Raw genomic sequence first — 15,758 nt, 5'->3', positions numbered from 1 at the left:
TTGATAAGGGAAGAAATTGGCCAAGGTTGACAGGTATGGAATAAACTAGTTGGATATCTAGAATTTCTATGTCGTTACGGTGTACATCTCTCATGACATTTGGCATCTCGCAAATGTTAAGTTTAGAGATACAATGATGTGGATAGTGTGTTGTGTGGGTGGAGTTGTTGACAAAGCTCATGTTGGAAACATCTGCCCCCATTTAGGAGTCAGGGGCAAAGGTGGGACAAAAGGGTGGAGCTTTGCTATTGACCCCCTCATTTCTTTTCATTCGCTGCTGCTGCACATTAACATGGCCAAGTGGTACACACGTGCGAACACACATTAGCTACAGATGCTCGAGGCAATTAACAAAGCCTCCATCAAAGGTTATATGCTTGCAGTGGAAGATGAGACTGAATATGTATTGTAATTACTACTACTTCGACTATTTGTATAACATTTCCATAGATCGTTTTTTAATTTGTATAACTGATTGACTATATATATATATATATATATATATATATATATATATATATATATATATATATATATATCTATCAGTGGCGGGCGGTGCATTTTCTGGTAGCGCCTTCAACGTATCAATCCAACCCTCAAAAAGTATTTTATGGCTATAAAACCTCTACTGCAGCTACAGCTGCAACACATAAATAATCAATAATTTAATGCACAAAAATGGGGTAAAATCCACTTCCTAGCAGCATTTCATGATTAAATACAAATACTGGAGCTTTTCAGACATTAAAACCAGGCCAGGGGGTGATTTTCCCGGGAAAAGACAGCGATGAACGTCAATGGCGTACGGGCAAACATTGCCCGAAAAAAAAAAAAAAAAAAAAAAAATATATATATATATATACACATATCAGTGGTGGAGCCTGCAAGGCCTTCTCTGCTGGACTAAAAAAAATTCTGAATCACAGACTGATGTTAATTATGTTTTGTCCATGAATACGTATTAAATAATTCTAAATTGTCTGTCAGCTTCCTTTCATTGCTTTTCCCCTGGTTGTGCTGCTTCCAGATGTGTTTTCATATTTAAGCATCTTACCCATCACATTTCAGCCATTATTTGTTGCCAGGGTCAGAAATCTGCCTTGAGGCCTTCACAATCAGTTCTGCAGGCACTGCTGCATAAAACAAGCGTCGATAAAACTGTTGCTTTAACCAATCAGATTTCGAGTTGGCGACACCAAGGCCTTCTCACAGGCGTAGGGATACGTCATCGCTTTCACCAACTATGATTGGCTAGTGATAGAGTGGACTAGCCAGAGCTAACAAACTGTATCTGGAGTGAGCTGCACAAGCAAATATATTGTTGTGTTGATTTAATAGCGGTTTTGTCAACCCGCAATGGCTGAAGGAGGAGAATAAATGGATATGTTTGCAGATTTACTGTCAAAGCCATTTTCATGACGGACTTTTCAAAAAAAGCTGGACATCATTAAGAAAGGTCGAACAACTCCGAAGCAAGCAAGCCTGTCACAACCGGGAACGAACATTTTCAGCACTAAATCGAATAAAAACTTATGCCAGAAATACGACAGGACAGGCTCGACTTTCAGCATTAGCTTTGATGGCGATAGAAAAGAAGGAGGAAAGAAAGGAGGATTTTGTGTACATATAAAAATGATTTTTGGTAAGTAAAATATGGCTATATTCCTAAATAATATTTCAATTGTATGAGGTTATTATTGATGCTTTTTATGTGTCGCAGCTGTAGTTGCAGTAAAGGTTTTATAGCCATCTTCACAAGTGTATGTAAACTTTTGACCACAACTGTAAGTATATACGGTATATCTAAATATTAATGGCTGCACATGTATACTGTATCCCAAAGGGCCATTATTTTCAATGATGCCTTCATATGTATTTTGTTTTTTCAAGAGAATACACTATTTTTTGACCTATAAATAACACTTTAACATAAGTCACACTAGACAAAAGATGGAATTTAAATAGGGAAACAAACATAATTCGCACTGGAGTATGAGTTTGGGGTCAATTTTGTATGACCAGAGACCAATAAAAACTTTTTGGAAGTACAATATTAATAAAAATGCAATTGAAAACAACATGAAAGTCAGTTTAAAAGCTATTAAAGGTTATTCATTAATATTAATGGCTGTGAAAACAGTGTCTTATAGTCTTTACAGTATTATATGTTATACCATGTATCATTTTCTGATGATACAAGCATTTCAAATGAAATTCCCATTTCTATTTTGAGTGAGATTTTTGGACCACAATAAAAACTCTGGTACAGTAGCGATAATTATAAAGTTGGCCTGACCTTGTACCACAAGTCTGCCAAGGGCTGTACGCCTCATCCTGGTGCCTGGACGGTTGGCAGCGCACACATACACACCAGAGTGTTGCAGAGAAACATCTGAGATCATCAGGTTCCCAGTTCCAAGAACCTGGATTCCTTCCACTCCAATTGAGCGGCCATCTGATTGAAAGAAATATAGAAATATGATTTTTAAAAACCCCACATGAATACTTCAGTGTTGCAGCAATACCTACCGAGTCTGCTCCAGGATACAATAGGCTTTGGGTTTCCTGTGGCAATGCACTCCAAGATAGCGGTCTGATGGACAGTGATGGTTAGATTCTGGGGTCCTGACAAGATGACTGGCTCCTTGTACATTCTTGTAGCTCCACCTAAAGGCAAGGCAAATGATCCAAGTCCATGTTTAACCAACTTTGAGAGAGCAAATATTAAACTGCATTATTACATATTATATTTGTGTATGTGCAACCACCTACCAGTCACGTTGAGAATAGCCTCATGGCTATACCTAGTGTTTGCAATGTTGGTGGCCACACAACGGAAGACCCCAACATCAGCGTGTCTTACACCCGTCACCTGAAGGATCCCCATTGGTAAAAGAGTGTATCTGGATGTGAGAACAGAAGTAGTAAATAAGACTGCATCCCAAACAGGATCATTTTGCCTTCATCCATATGGAGGATTTGTTGGTTGTTTCTTCCAAATGTTGTCACCTTATCTAATCTCTCATCTCATTTTCTGAACCGCTTTATCTTCATTAGGGTCGCAGGGGGTGCTGGAGCCTATCCCAGCTGACTCCAGGCCAGAGGCGGGGGACACCGTGAATCGGTGGCCAACTGTTGGGGTTATTCTGGGATGTTATTATATGTTCATTAATCATTAATAGGTAATAGGAGCTATATTTTAATTTGGGCTATATTTTAAGTTGGGTCCGAGCAAGCTCGAGGACACTTCCCCCCTACAGCTGTTTTCGAGGACATTTAATTTTTTTCAGGACTATTGGATTGGATTGGATAACTTTATTCATCCCGTATTCGGGAAATGTCATTGATTGACCGAACACCCTTTTCTATAATATGGTTGGCGTAAAAGATGAGCTGAGCCCCCTTTCTATTCTACACTACATAGCAAACTGAATAATAGCTTGATCTTTCCAAATGGTGAGTCCTCACACTGATTAAAATTTCAGAAAATGACAAATATACTAACGAATCGCTACCCATCCTACACTGTCCTGTACCTGCTGTCAATGGTGCTCAGTGGCATTTTGTCTTTCTCCCAGGTGATGTTGGCCTCAGGAATTCCATTGATCTGACACTGGAATCGTGCAACTCCTCCCTCATCCACTGCCATGGACATTGGGTGTGTGTGGAACTTCGGAAGCGCTGAGAAAGAGGGCACAGATCAGCATTTCGGGTAGAAAAATTCAAATTGTACATTCATTCATGTCAACCTTAAAATATTGTGGCTGTCATGGAGTAGTGAGAAAGATTAATTAGTGTTCAGTTAATGTCTATAATTTCCCAAATAATCTTTCAACTTTCTTGACTCCAATAAACGGTTCCTTATGATTTGATGCCATAATCTGAGGTAGTGAACCAATGGCTCGGGAGCCACAGGTGGCTCTCCCCTAAACTATGATGTAAAATATGGAAACCGCTGGTGAGAGAGCTGAGTCCCGAACGCACCAATAGGAGTGTCACGTCGGCACCGTGTAGCACCGACGCTACTTGCGCCGCCTTAATCGTGTGCGGTCGATTGGTCGCCGGTCTTTTGGTCGCCGTCTTTTGGTCGCCGGTCTTTTGGTCGCAGTCTTTTGGTCGCCCCAACCGCGACAACGGGCGACCAAAAGACCGGCGACAAAACAAGGTACAACAACACGGTCTACGCATCAATAAAAGCCAACAATGGCCATGAGCAGTTTTACTGAGCCGACGTGTGAGTGTATAAGAGTTTGTATGTACATGCGTTGTCCCTTTAAGAAGCTATGTCAGTCAGGGTCTTAACAAGTTCTCCAACAAAAAACAATAAAAGTCCGGGAAATTTGGAGTTTTTCTTTAGCCTAATAATTACTAGGGCATTAAGTATGACGAAATAGTAATTCGCAGTTTGTATTTAGGGAATTTGAGCAACGATTTAAATGGTAATTATCACTTACCTACCGGGCGACCAAAAGACCGGCAACCAAAAGATGGCCGACCAAAGGACTGGCGACCAATCGACCGTGTACCGCTTTAATCATCTTTATTTTTTTCATTAGACCCCTTTGCATGCATACTCTCATTGATTAGCAACAGCTCGTTGTCAAAAGAATTTAAAGACTTTTTGTACTTTAAAAGTGGTGAAATGACTAAAAAAGGAACAATTTTCCTAACCCTAACCCTTTTTCTTCTATCTTTTAAATTGTGAGAATGGCTCTCAAGGCACAACAACATATGAAAATATGAATTGTTTATGGCTCTCACTGTCAAAAACGTTCCTGACCCCTGCTGTAATCGATATGAGTGTGGATAAGGCTGGCAGAAAATTACATAGTATTTGCTATGGAGACTCATTGCGTTAAGGTAAGACAAGATAACTATGACCAATGTTCCCTCTAAGCTGCGCGCATGCGTAATTGCGCACTACTCTCGTCTTCTCTGCGCACAGCAAATCATATGGAGCGCACAAAATAAAATCCCAATTATGATTTTTTTTTTAATTATTTATTTATTTTATTTATTTTTTTAGCTGTGAGGCCGACGCGTGAACCACTCATCCGCCGGGCCGCCCATTCATAGATATTAATCATTACATTTTATTATTACTAAATCATTTATGTGTAGTGGACATGCACCTGCTTATGGCAGGTGTGATACTAGTGTGTGCCCATAGCGAGCAATGATGATGTTGCTCACACCGGTACTCAGTGTGCTCAGGGAGGTTGTCTTTCTGCCCAGACAAACAAAAAATTAGAGGGAACATTGGCTATGACCCTCCTAAATAACCCATAAACCCCTGCTTTTATTGGTGTGACCCAAGTGGTGGTCAGTGTGTGCATGGAGGACAAGGTTCAATACTCCATCAAGGAACAGTAGTGAGTCATGTTACACGTCATGCGCCAGTAATTAATGAGTTTTACTTTCCTTGCTTCATGAAGAATAAGAGGGGTGTTCAGTTTGCCAGGTACGATGGAGAAAGTTTCACCATATATGGCATCATTTATACATACCTGTCAACTCTTAAATTTTTCCCGTATTTCACACATTTTTTGATCATTTCAAAGTGTGTACGCCGTATAACAACTTTTGTACGGGTAAAAAGAATATTTTTAAAAAGTAATTTTTTTGTAAAACCGATCTCATTTTACCCATTAACATTCTAATCTGGATCGTCTGTCAGTCAAGCTTTCAGCATAATACAGTGACATCTACAGTATCTTGGATTTAGCGCATATAAAAGGAACAGCGACTGATTGGCCACCACGTCCACTTTGGGGAAATTTTTAGACTTTTAAGTGTGCCCTATGTTAGTAAATATCTGGTTTATTGGACAATTGCCATCATTACTAAGGGGAGCAATTGGCCGAGGTTGACAGGTATGTTTATAATAAAAACCAAATACTATTTTGACAAAGATAAAGCTAACATATGGTGACTGTTAGGGTTAGTTGAGGTTTTGGTTTGTTTGTTTGCTTTTTGCCTGCCATGTCCCTCTAGGCTTCCCTACCAATGTTCCCTCTAATGTTTTGTTTGTCTGGGCAGAAAGACAACCTCCCTGGGCACACTGAGTACCGGTGTGAGCAACATCATCATTGCTCGCTATGGGAACACACCAGTATCACACCTGCCATAAGCAGGTGCATGTCTACTACACATAAATGATTTAATAAAAATAAAATGTAATGATTAATATATATGAATGGGCGGCCCGGCGGATGAGTGGTTCGCGCGTCGGCCTCACAGCTAAAAAAAAAAGGGATTTTATTTTGTGCGCTCCATATGATTTGCTGTGTGCAGAGAAGACGAGAATAGTGCGCAATTACACACGCGCGCAGCTTAGAGGGAACATTGTTCCCCACCTCTTGTAACCAGCTGCGTGTACTTTGTAATCAACCCTTGTCTGTCTATTTGAACCCCATGTGTTTGTTAGTCATTTTCGGATCATCTTCTTTGTTTTGCTTCATGCCAAGTTGCCATGCCCTGTTCCATGTTTCTTGTTTCCCCATGTCTTCCATGTCAGGTTTGATTTTGTTATTTATTGCTATGTCCTTTAGAGGACTCAAGCGCACTCATCCATTGCCTGCTTCCCTGCATTTGGGTCCAACTCGACGTTCCACGCTTGACGTCGCCAAAAACGTAACAGTTGACTTTCAGTAGATTTCTCACTTTTTGAGCTGAGACTGAGTATGAGTATCAAAAGTAACAGGAGATGTCACCTATAACAAACGTACATATGTTCACCTCTAATTCACATGGATTTGCCTCAATTTACATTAACAAGATACTCAATACACTTTTGATGACTCTGATTAATTAGGCCTGAAACCTGCAGTACTCTTGATTCATAACAGGAAAATGATTAAGTATACCAAATATGGTTCAATCCCCATCTTTCCTCATTTGTTAAAACTGTGGTCCACTTACATGCCAAGAGGACTTTGGCCTTGCGGCTGACCAGCATGCCATAGCGATTCTGAACAGCGCAGTCGTACTCTCCTATATCGGCGTCACTGCCTTCTTTTCGTTTCTGGAAGCTATGGATCAACAGGGTGCCATTTGCCAGCACCTGAATCCGTGGAGTGGCGGCCAAAGGCACCCCGTTCTTGCGCCACGTGATCTGGATGGGTTCCTCGCCCTGAACGCTGCAGTCCAACATGAGTGAGCGATCCCTGACTGCAATCACATCTTGGGGCTCCTCTAGAAAAGACAGCTCTGAGGCCAAGCAGGTACCTGGGAAATAGAAACACAGAATATGAGGGATGAAAGTCGGACTAGTAGTCCATGTACAGTCATTATTAGTCTAATTATTACTTGTGGAATATGTGGAACATAACATGTGCGCAACCCTGTGGTCACAACCTATTTATCATCATAGGAGCAGATAGTTGACATCAAATAATAAGAGAATGGGTAGGCAAAATGTCCTCTTTTCAATTTTCGTTGTCAATTTTTTATAAAATAGTTAGCTTTGACTGAATGTCTCACTTTACCTCATGCAACATAAAAAACAGTGGGAGAAATAGCTGGATTTCAATTGTACAGAATGGTAACTTTTCTGACTGAACTTACGCCAAATGTTGTAAGCATCAAATAAATCATGTAATTAAATGTTTTTTTCTCCTTTGATTGATGATTTGCTGCATTTATCACTTTTACGAAGGTGAGCGACAATAGAGGCAGAATGCCAGTAAAGCATCCATCCAGAGAGGAGCACAACAATGCTTAAAACCGAGGAGAGAACATTGGCTCGGGTTGCAGGGGTCAAGTTTAGGAGAAGGTCTATACAACAAGGGGCCTACTGCGACAATGGTGTTGTGACTATGGTTATTTGCACCCAACCCCCAGTAACCTCTGTAAAACTCAGTCAACTACCATGCACCCAAAGGGCACCATCTGCCCCTTCTTATGCATCGCCTCTACCCCTCCCATCTTTCTCCATCCTTATAGATCCATCTCCGAGGTGACTTTCCCATGCCACCAGATCTCCTCCATCACACCCTTGTGCCCTCTCCTCGTGACCTTGGCGACACCAGCTAGTCTTCTCTGTTTTCTCTCAGACTTAATGTGTTAATGAACTCATATGCAAAACACCAGCTTTCGCCTTCCCAGCTGCGATGCTGGAACAATTGCCGTCTGCACTTGAACCGGCACAATGACCGATCAACGTCACTATAAAGCCTTGAATTTGTCCAGCCGAAGGCACCCCTCCCTAAACTTTCAATGTCGTCCAGACGGCATCAGTTCCCACATTCGAGACAAAGCAAGTTGCAGATGAACTTGAATCTGGATTGATTTCAGTCTTCTGGTCGTTAAGAAGAACATTCTTCCAACTGTGACTTTAAAAAAAATCCTTTCAGTATTTGAGATTCGAGCATTATTGAACCACATTTAATTACTATATCAACAACAACAAAATCGCTCTTCCCTAAAGCATATGGTCAAATTACATTTTCAGTATTTATTTAGCGGTTAAGCACAACAAAAAGGTTCCTTGACCCAGAGTTGCCAGTAAAATCATGCCATGCCGTGATCTAAATGCCAAAAAAGGCAAGAAAGACAAAACAAAACCCTGATTAACCTGAATGATCCAATGACAAATAAGCTCCTTCTAAAAAAAGCAATCCTTCAATTCTATAAGAACTCCCTAAAAGTGAAGAATATCTAAACATCATGTAATATATGGTTTTCCTTAAACATAGTGTCCTGTTTTTGCTTAGCTTGTTTTCATTTTAGTTGTCCCACAGTGAGTCTTGTCCATGTCATTGTCTCATTGATTTCACCTATGTGGACCCTTTACCCTGGTCCATGCATTTAACTCTTTCAGTTTCATTGATGATGATTAACCTTCAATTATGGGGTTCTTTTCATAATTCTACAGTAAGTTAAAATGATTTTGCCACTGGTAGACAACCAATCCATTTGACCTGCGAGGGTTGCCAGCAGAAAAAAAATAATTCACTGTTATCCGTGCTTTTTTTCAATGAAATCTGCACACTCCAAATCACAACCAAATCCATTAAAGTCTTCATTTTCAGTATCACTAATAAATGACCTCTGTCAATTCTGGAAGTTGAGGTCACCATGAGAGCAAAAACAAATGAATAGAAATCATAGGCCCAGCTTGAAATTGAACATTTTGCCATGAGAGGGATCCTTTTGGTTAGAAATGTATTTTGCAACATCTTGCTCCTCTCTTTGAGACCTACGCCATTGCTTTGAATAATGTGTCACATCCTGACACGAGCATCTGCCCACTCCCTCTAATGAGAAATCTCCCATACAGCAGATGTAGTAGGATTGTGGGTGTGCCGCTCAGCTGTCTCTGAATGACCTGATATAGCCCCCAGAATAACCACCCAGCTGATCTTCCTTGCCCTGTGTTTATAATGAAATTCAGGACTCCCAAGGGGTGACATGCATTGCATTTTCTGGCTTATCGAACACATGGCGTTGCAACCTGGGAGGTTGAAAAGATATAAAATAATATTTGGTGCAGAGATTTTGAGTGCCCACGACCCTAATGAGGATAAAGCGGTTCAGAAAATGAGATGAGATGAGAGATTTTGAGTGATATTTACATCAATGACGTTATTAAAGGATTTGCAATGAGTGTCATTGAACTTCTAGGAACCAAAAGAACTTTAGGGCATTATATTTTTATCTTCTTTAAATGCTGATATATTATTTTGTAAATATAATTTTATTTATCTCAATTATTTACAGTACGAATGTTGTTGTCCTGTACACTATAACATTTTTGCAGCCTCTCCATCAGGTTGGTTTTGAACAAGAGATTTTAGATCTCAATACACAGTTTTTATTATTATTTATTTATTTAAAACAAATAGTTTTCTAATTGAAATGTCTACTCCTAACCTGAATGACAATGTTAAGAACAGAATTAACATTTGGAGTGAACACAGAAAATTCAATAACTATTTTAAAAGGCTACCCAAATTTACAAAGATGGTGCTTGGGCTGTAATTCAGCAATAATTGTACTGCCATGATCAGAGTTGTGAAACTGCATTGCCACATATAAAAGTTGGGCTCATTATTTTGCTCTTCTAACCAATGTTCCCTCTAATTTTTAGTTTGTCTGGACAGAAAGACAACCTCCCTGAGCACACTGAGTACCGGTGTGAGCAACATCATCATTGCTCGCTATGGGCACACACCTGCCATAAGAAGGTGTATGTCTACTACACATAAATGATTTAGTAATAATAAAATGTAATGATTAATATCTATGAATGGGCGGCCCGGCGGATGAGTGGTTCGCGCATCGGCCTCACAGCTAAAAAAAAATGGAATTTTATTTTGTGCGCTCCATATGATTTGCTGTGCGCAGAGAAGACGAGAGTAGTGCGCAATTGCGCATGCGCGCAGCTTAGAGGGAACATTGCTTCTAACTTACATCTTAATAAAGTAACCAATATATTGACAAGGAAATATTAAAGACTGTGATTGTTGTAAAAAACGCACAATTTTAGAGAACAATATGCAAAGTTTTAAAAATACTAGACAGGATGTTGAATAGAATGAAGTATCCATTAATCAATCTGATTGATTTAGACATGCTTAAAGTACCGCTTAATGAATGATTTGCTTGTCAACAAAAATGTGGTGCAGTGGCTATTTTGGTTTAATGGAGCATTTACTGAACTGTTATATTAGCTTGCATTGATTGCAAAGAAGAACCAAGTAAACTGCCAGCTGAGATTTGTGCCTTTGCGCATTAGCATTGATTGTTGCTTTCCAGATTGAAGCTTCAACTCAAATATTGCGCAGCAAATGGGTGCATAGCCTTACGATCAGGCCATTTTCAATATCGAGCAAGGACTAATAATGAGATTTTATTAAGAGAGGGGGTTGTCCAGCAACCCCCACGCTAGCACCCTGTGCCTCTAACCCCGAGCCCCTCAGGGGTCATGAGAGAGTCAGAAGCAAGGAGGATGGATGCATAGAATGGGGGGAGTTTGTGTCCAGCCAGAGGTACCCCCCGAGCATTCATCTGCTATTGTTTGTCCCACTGTTGCCCCTGAACTTCATACATTTGACCACCACGCCATACAAAAAAGAGAAATGAGTAGTGTGGACAAATATGGCTGAATGTTAAGACCACCCGTATGTATACATGTACATCTATGTGTATATATATGTATATTTATATATACGTATGTATGTATAGGTATATATATGTATGTATAGGTGTATATATGTATGTATAGGTGTATATATGTATGTATAGGTATATATATGAATGTATAGGTGTATATATGTATGTATAGGTGTATATATGTATGTATAGGTATATATATATGAATGTAGAGGTGTATATATATGTATAGGTATATATATGTATGTATAGGTGTATAGATATATGTATGTATATATATATATATATATATATGTATATATATATATATATATATATATATATATATATATATATATATATATATATATATATATATATATACAAATATGGCTGAATGTTAAGACCACCCGTATGTATACATGTACATCTATGTGTATATATGTATATGTATATTCATATATATGTATGTATAGGTATATATGTATGTATAGGTATATATATGTATGTACAGGTATATATGTATGTATAGGTATATATATGTATGTATAGGTATATATATATGTATGTATATATATATATATATATATATATATATATATATATATATATATATATATATATATATATATATATATATATATATATATATATATATACATATATATCAGCAACACGCGTATTTATTTATTTATTTACTTATTTATTACCTATTTATTTATGTCTAAAATGTATTTTCCTGTATGGCTATTCTCTCCCTCTTGCTACTGTGACAATAAAATTTCCTGAATACGGGAATAAAGTTATCCTATCCAATCCAATATTAAATGCTGAAATTTTTGACTGAATTTGAGTTTACTTTTTCAAAACCTAGATTGGGCTAAACATTTCAGGTGCAACATTTGAATTTAAACAAATGAGATAGTATAATGTTCTCCCTGACTATCTACGACATATTGCTTTGATGACTTTTTTAGTTTGAGTTGGAGTTTAAAAAAAGACCTGAAAGGATGAATAGGCATGAAATCCATCACCTCAGGGCTTCTTTCTTTTTTCACTTGATCGGAGTTAAACTCTTGTTGCTGTGAGGCCCTTTCCACTGTGTTATGCAAACATGCTTAATGCGATTGTTGCTACAGTGGGGGGTCGGTCACGGATCTTTTCGCCAGCCCCATTCATAACCATTTAGGTGGAGGTCAAGATCAGTGTCTTTCAATGTTATTGAAAATAGTACTCTAAGCATTCTGAAACTTAGTTCAAATTTTACCTACATTATCAATTTTAGGTGAGGATCATGGCCTGCTTCCTGGTCCACCTGAACTGCATTTTAATAAATGCCTGTCCCAAAGAAAGCGGTAAACCAGTACACCAGCAATGGGGATGAATATGGAACAGCTTTTTGTGAAACAGAAGGGGCTTATTCTTCTTCTAGTTTTAATTAGTTAAGTATTTGCTCACTTCATTTCTTCAAGAATTACTACACAGTTCTTGGTGCCAGGATTTTTGATTACACAGTCAAAAAGTATGATATTGATCAATAATTCTGTCAGTCTTGCCACATCCTACTATGGTCTACCATGTTCTCCTGCGTAGGTTTCCTCCGGGTACTCCGGTTTCCTCCCACATTCCAAAAACATGCATAGTAGGCTGATTGGACACTCTAAATTGAGTGTGCATGGTTGTTCGTCTCCTTGTGCCCTGTGATTGGCTGGCCACCAATTCAGGGTGTTCCCTGCCTCTGGCCCGGAGTCTGCTGGGATAGGCTCCAGCACCCCTCGCGACCCTAATGAGGATAAAGCGGTTCAGAAAATGATATTGGAATTTGACATAATGGGTTGAATGGATGAATGAAATAGGTCCATCGTCTAACAACTTTTTCAAAACCTTCCCTAAAGAGTCACAAAGAAGATTGTGAATACAGTAATCCCTCGATTATCGCAACTTCATTTATCGCGAATTCACTACTTAGTGATTTTTTTCTGCTATTAATTATTTGGAAAAAATGTTTTTTTAACTCTAGTACTGAGTCCTAGTAGCAAGAGTGACTTCCAGTGTGGATTTTCACATTTTTATGAACTTTAAAAAAAAGAATCTCAATTTTTTCGATTATCGCGGGCATGTCTGGTCTACATTAACCGTGATATTTGAGGGATTACTGTAGTAGTGAATCCCCCCTTCCTGTTCTACTGGTTACTAGTTGTATCCCTTTGACACATCAGTAAAGGTAGTCATAAAGAGCTTACAATGCACTTATACCAAGGTATCATATACAGTATATTGATTTATATAGTCATATATATTCATATTCATCTTTGATTTTGGAAATTGACATAATGGGACGACAACAACGAGCTGAAGGGATGAAAGAAATAGGCAAAGTCCATCAATCATCATCTAACAACTTTTTCCAAACCACTAAAAAGTCACAAAGCAGGTTGGGAATAGTGGTTTCATACAGGGACATTTGGATAAAATTCACAGTCAAAACCACAACTTTTACTTGGTTTAATTGATAGAGATGTTAAGATTTAGGGTTTTAAGTCATGACATTGTCTCCCCACTGTGGATTAAATCAAGGGTGTTTCTGCAAGTTTACTCTACCAAGGACCCAGTGTGAGATCCCTCATAGGGGAGGAGGAGGTGCAGTGGCAAAAGCCATGGGCAGCTAAAGGCAGATTACCTCCACACTCATGTTTAATAAGGTCTCAATCTCAGCACAGACTGATGGTAGTCTTATGGAGATGAGGACGTGATGGTCGGGTCAGCCAACACAGAGGAAAAGGGCAGCCTATTGTGCCCATGGTGAGCCCCCCTCACAGGCTGTACCTCTGGTCAGGCCAAGGCCCTACCCCCTCCTGCACAGGTCAAAGGTTATTGACTTGAACCTTTCATTGTGGTACGAGCTAAAGGCAGCCTCCCACACCGTCTGCACAGCACCCCTATAGACATTTAATGCAAATCTTTTCAATCTGGGGGGAGATTTGGGATGCTATGACAGGAAAAAATAATCAAAATAACATTAAAATCTTTGATGCAAATTAGTGTGTTGAGAGAGAAATTCATATTATATGAGGGAGGGCTCAATAAATGAGATGTTTCTAACATTTTGGGTCAGTCAAATTGTATGGTTTCCACTAAAGTCTAAACACTGATTTCATAATGTGATATCTAAACAAATTAAACTTCATCTGTATTTTTTGTGGCCGAGTAGTTAGCACATCGGCCACACAACTCTAGGGGCAAGGGTTCGATCCCAAGTCGGTCCTCACTCTGTGGAGTTTGGATGTTCTCCCCGGGCTTGCATGGGTTTTCTCTGGGTACTCACACATCTCAAAAACAAGCAGGGTAGGCTGGTTGAACACTCTAAGTTGCCTTTAGGTATGAATGAGCATGAATGGTTCTCCATCTCCTTGTGCCCTGCGATTGGCTGGCCACCGACTCAGGATGTTTGTTACTCGCCTGGCGCCCATAGTTAGCTGGGATAGGATCTAGCACCCCCTGTGACCCTTGTGAGGATAAGCAGTTCGTAAAATGAATGAATGATATTGTTTGTGTCTTAATTTTTCTTTCTTAACGATCACTTGGGTTACTGATTTGTGGATAAGACTTTCAGGTGCTTGACCGAACTCCTTGTACTTCTCCATCATGGAGCGGAATTTATGGACAACTACAGTACTAAACCCAACTCTGAGAATCCAGGATGTAAGTCTTCTATATATAATCTCAGAATAGTGTGCAATTAGTCGGTCTTTTAATTTACTTTACAGATTTAATCCCCTTAATGTCCATCATGTATTCCATACCAAGATGGAATTCAAATGATCTGTGCACCTCATTTTAACTAGACACAAAAATCTTGTACATAATTTTTTTTTTAACTTTGCTGATCAATGTAATTGGAAGAAAATACTTTTAAAAATTACTCAAATTGACATTAGTTAAATTCAATTTTTCAATTCACCTTTTCCAATCATAAGACTGTTGTCCCATGATGAGGTACAAAATATCAATATACTAGTTGTATTACAAAATATGATTACTTGTGTAAAAGGCCTAATTCAGTCTGTCAATGAGAGAAGAAAAGGGGATCCAAATATATTTTAATCGAAATTGGCTTGATCTGCTGGTCAATTGTAATGTAATGAATTGAGCAGAGAATTTGTTGATAATATTTGTCATGTAAATAATAGGCGAAAAAGTCGAATATATGTAATATGTGAATGAAAATAAGTTCAAACTTAGCATTAATTTGAACCATTGATTAAAGTATGCATCAAATGTCATAACAGAGAACCCCAATTCTTAATGTTCCAGCAAATTTAACAACACTTCCCAAGGCAAAACTTACCTAAACATAGCAAAGCTGTCAAGACAGTCAGCAATATTCTTGGTTTCATTTTGACGGGCTTCACTCCAATTTCTGTGATGTTAAAGCTTCTGGTTATCAAAAGTCTTCAAAATCAAACGAGTAGGAATCGGTAATCCAAATGAAAACTCTTCTTATAGCTATACTATTTATTCTTTGGTTAGAAAGCTAAAAAAAAAGTCTGCTGATATGACTAGAGCATGTCTATACTTTTGTATTCTCGGTCTCGCTGAAGGCTGCTGGTCATCTCGAAAGCCACTCTGAGAATAGTGAGAGGATGACACCTCAGCCTGCGTCA

General features: G+C 38.8%; 1 protein-coding gene across 2 annotated transcripts in view; it reads right to left on the bottom strand.

Annotated features, from left to right (window-relative positions):
• The window catches only part of LOC144067516 (immunoglobulin superfamily DCC subclass member 3-like), a 36,969-nt gene extending 21,211 nt beyond the window's left edge, over positions 1 to 15,758 (bottom strand). For both annotated transcript variants that reach the window (XM_077591334.1, XM_077591335.1), the window contains exons 1-6: positions 15,443 to 15,758; positions 6,922 to 7,227; positions 3,537 to 3,681; positions 2,773 to 2,903; positions 2,530 to 2,667; positions 2,297 to 2,455 (exon numbers count right to left, since the gene is read on the bottom strand). In XM_077591334.1, coding sequence (XP_077447460.1) covers positions 2,297 to 2,455; positions 2,530 to 2,667; positions 2,773 to 2,903; positions 3,537 to 3,681; positions 6,922 to 7,227; positions 15,443 to 15,491 — 928 coding nt within the window. In that variant the 5' untranslated portion in view covers positions 15,492 to 15,758. The remainder of the gene's footprint in view (positions 1 to 2,296; positions 2,456 to 2,529; positions 2,668 to 2,772; positions 2,904 to 3,536; positions 3,682 to 6,921; positions 7,228 to 15,442) is intronic.

The sequence above is a fragment of the Stigmatopora argus genome, chromosome 21 (assembly GCF_051989625.1).
Source record: "Stigmatopora argus isolate UIUO_Sarg chromosome 21, RoL_Sarg_1.0, whole genome shotgun sequence".
Classification (NCBI taxonomy): Eukaryota; Metazoa; Chordata; class Actinopteri; order Syngnathiformes; family Syngnathidae; genus Stigmatopora; species Stigmatopora argus.
The sequence above is the reverse complement of the archived record's forward strand: the minus strand, read 5'-3'. Positions and strand labels throughout refer to the sequence as shown.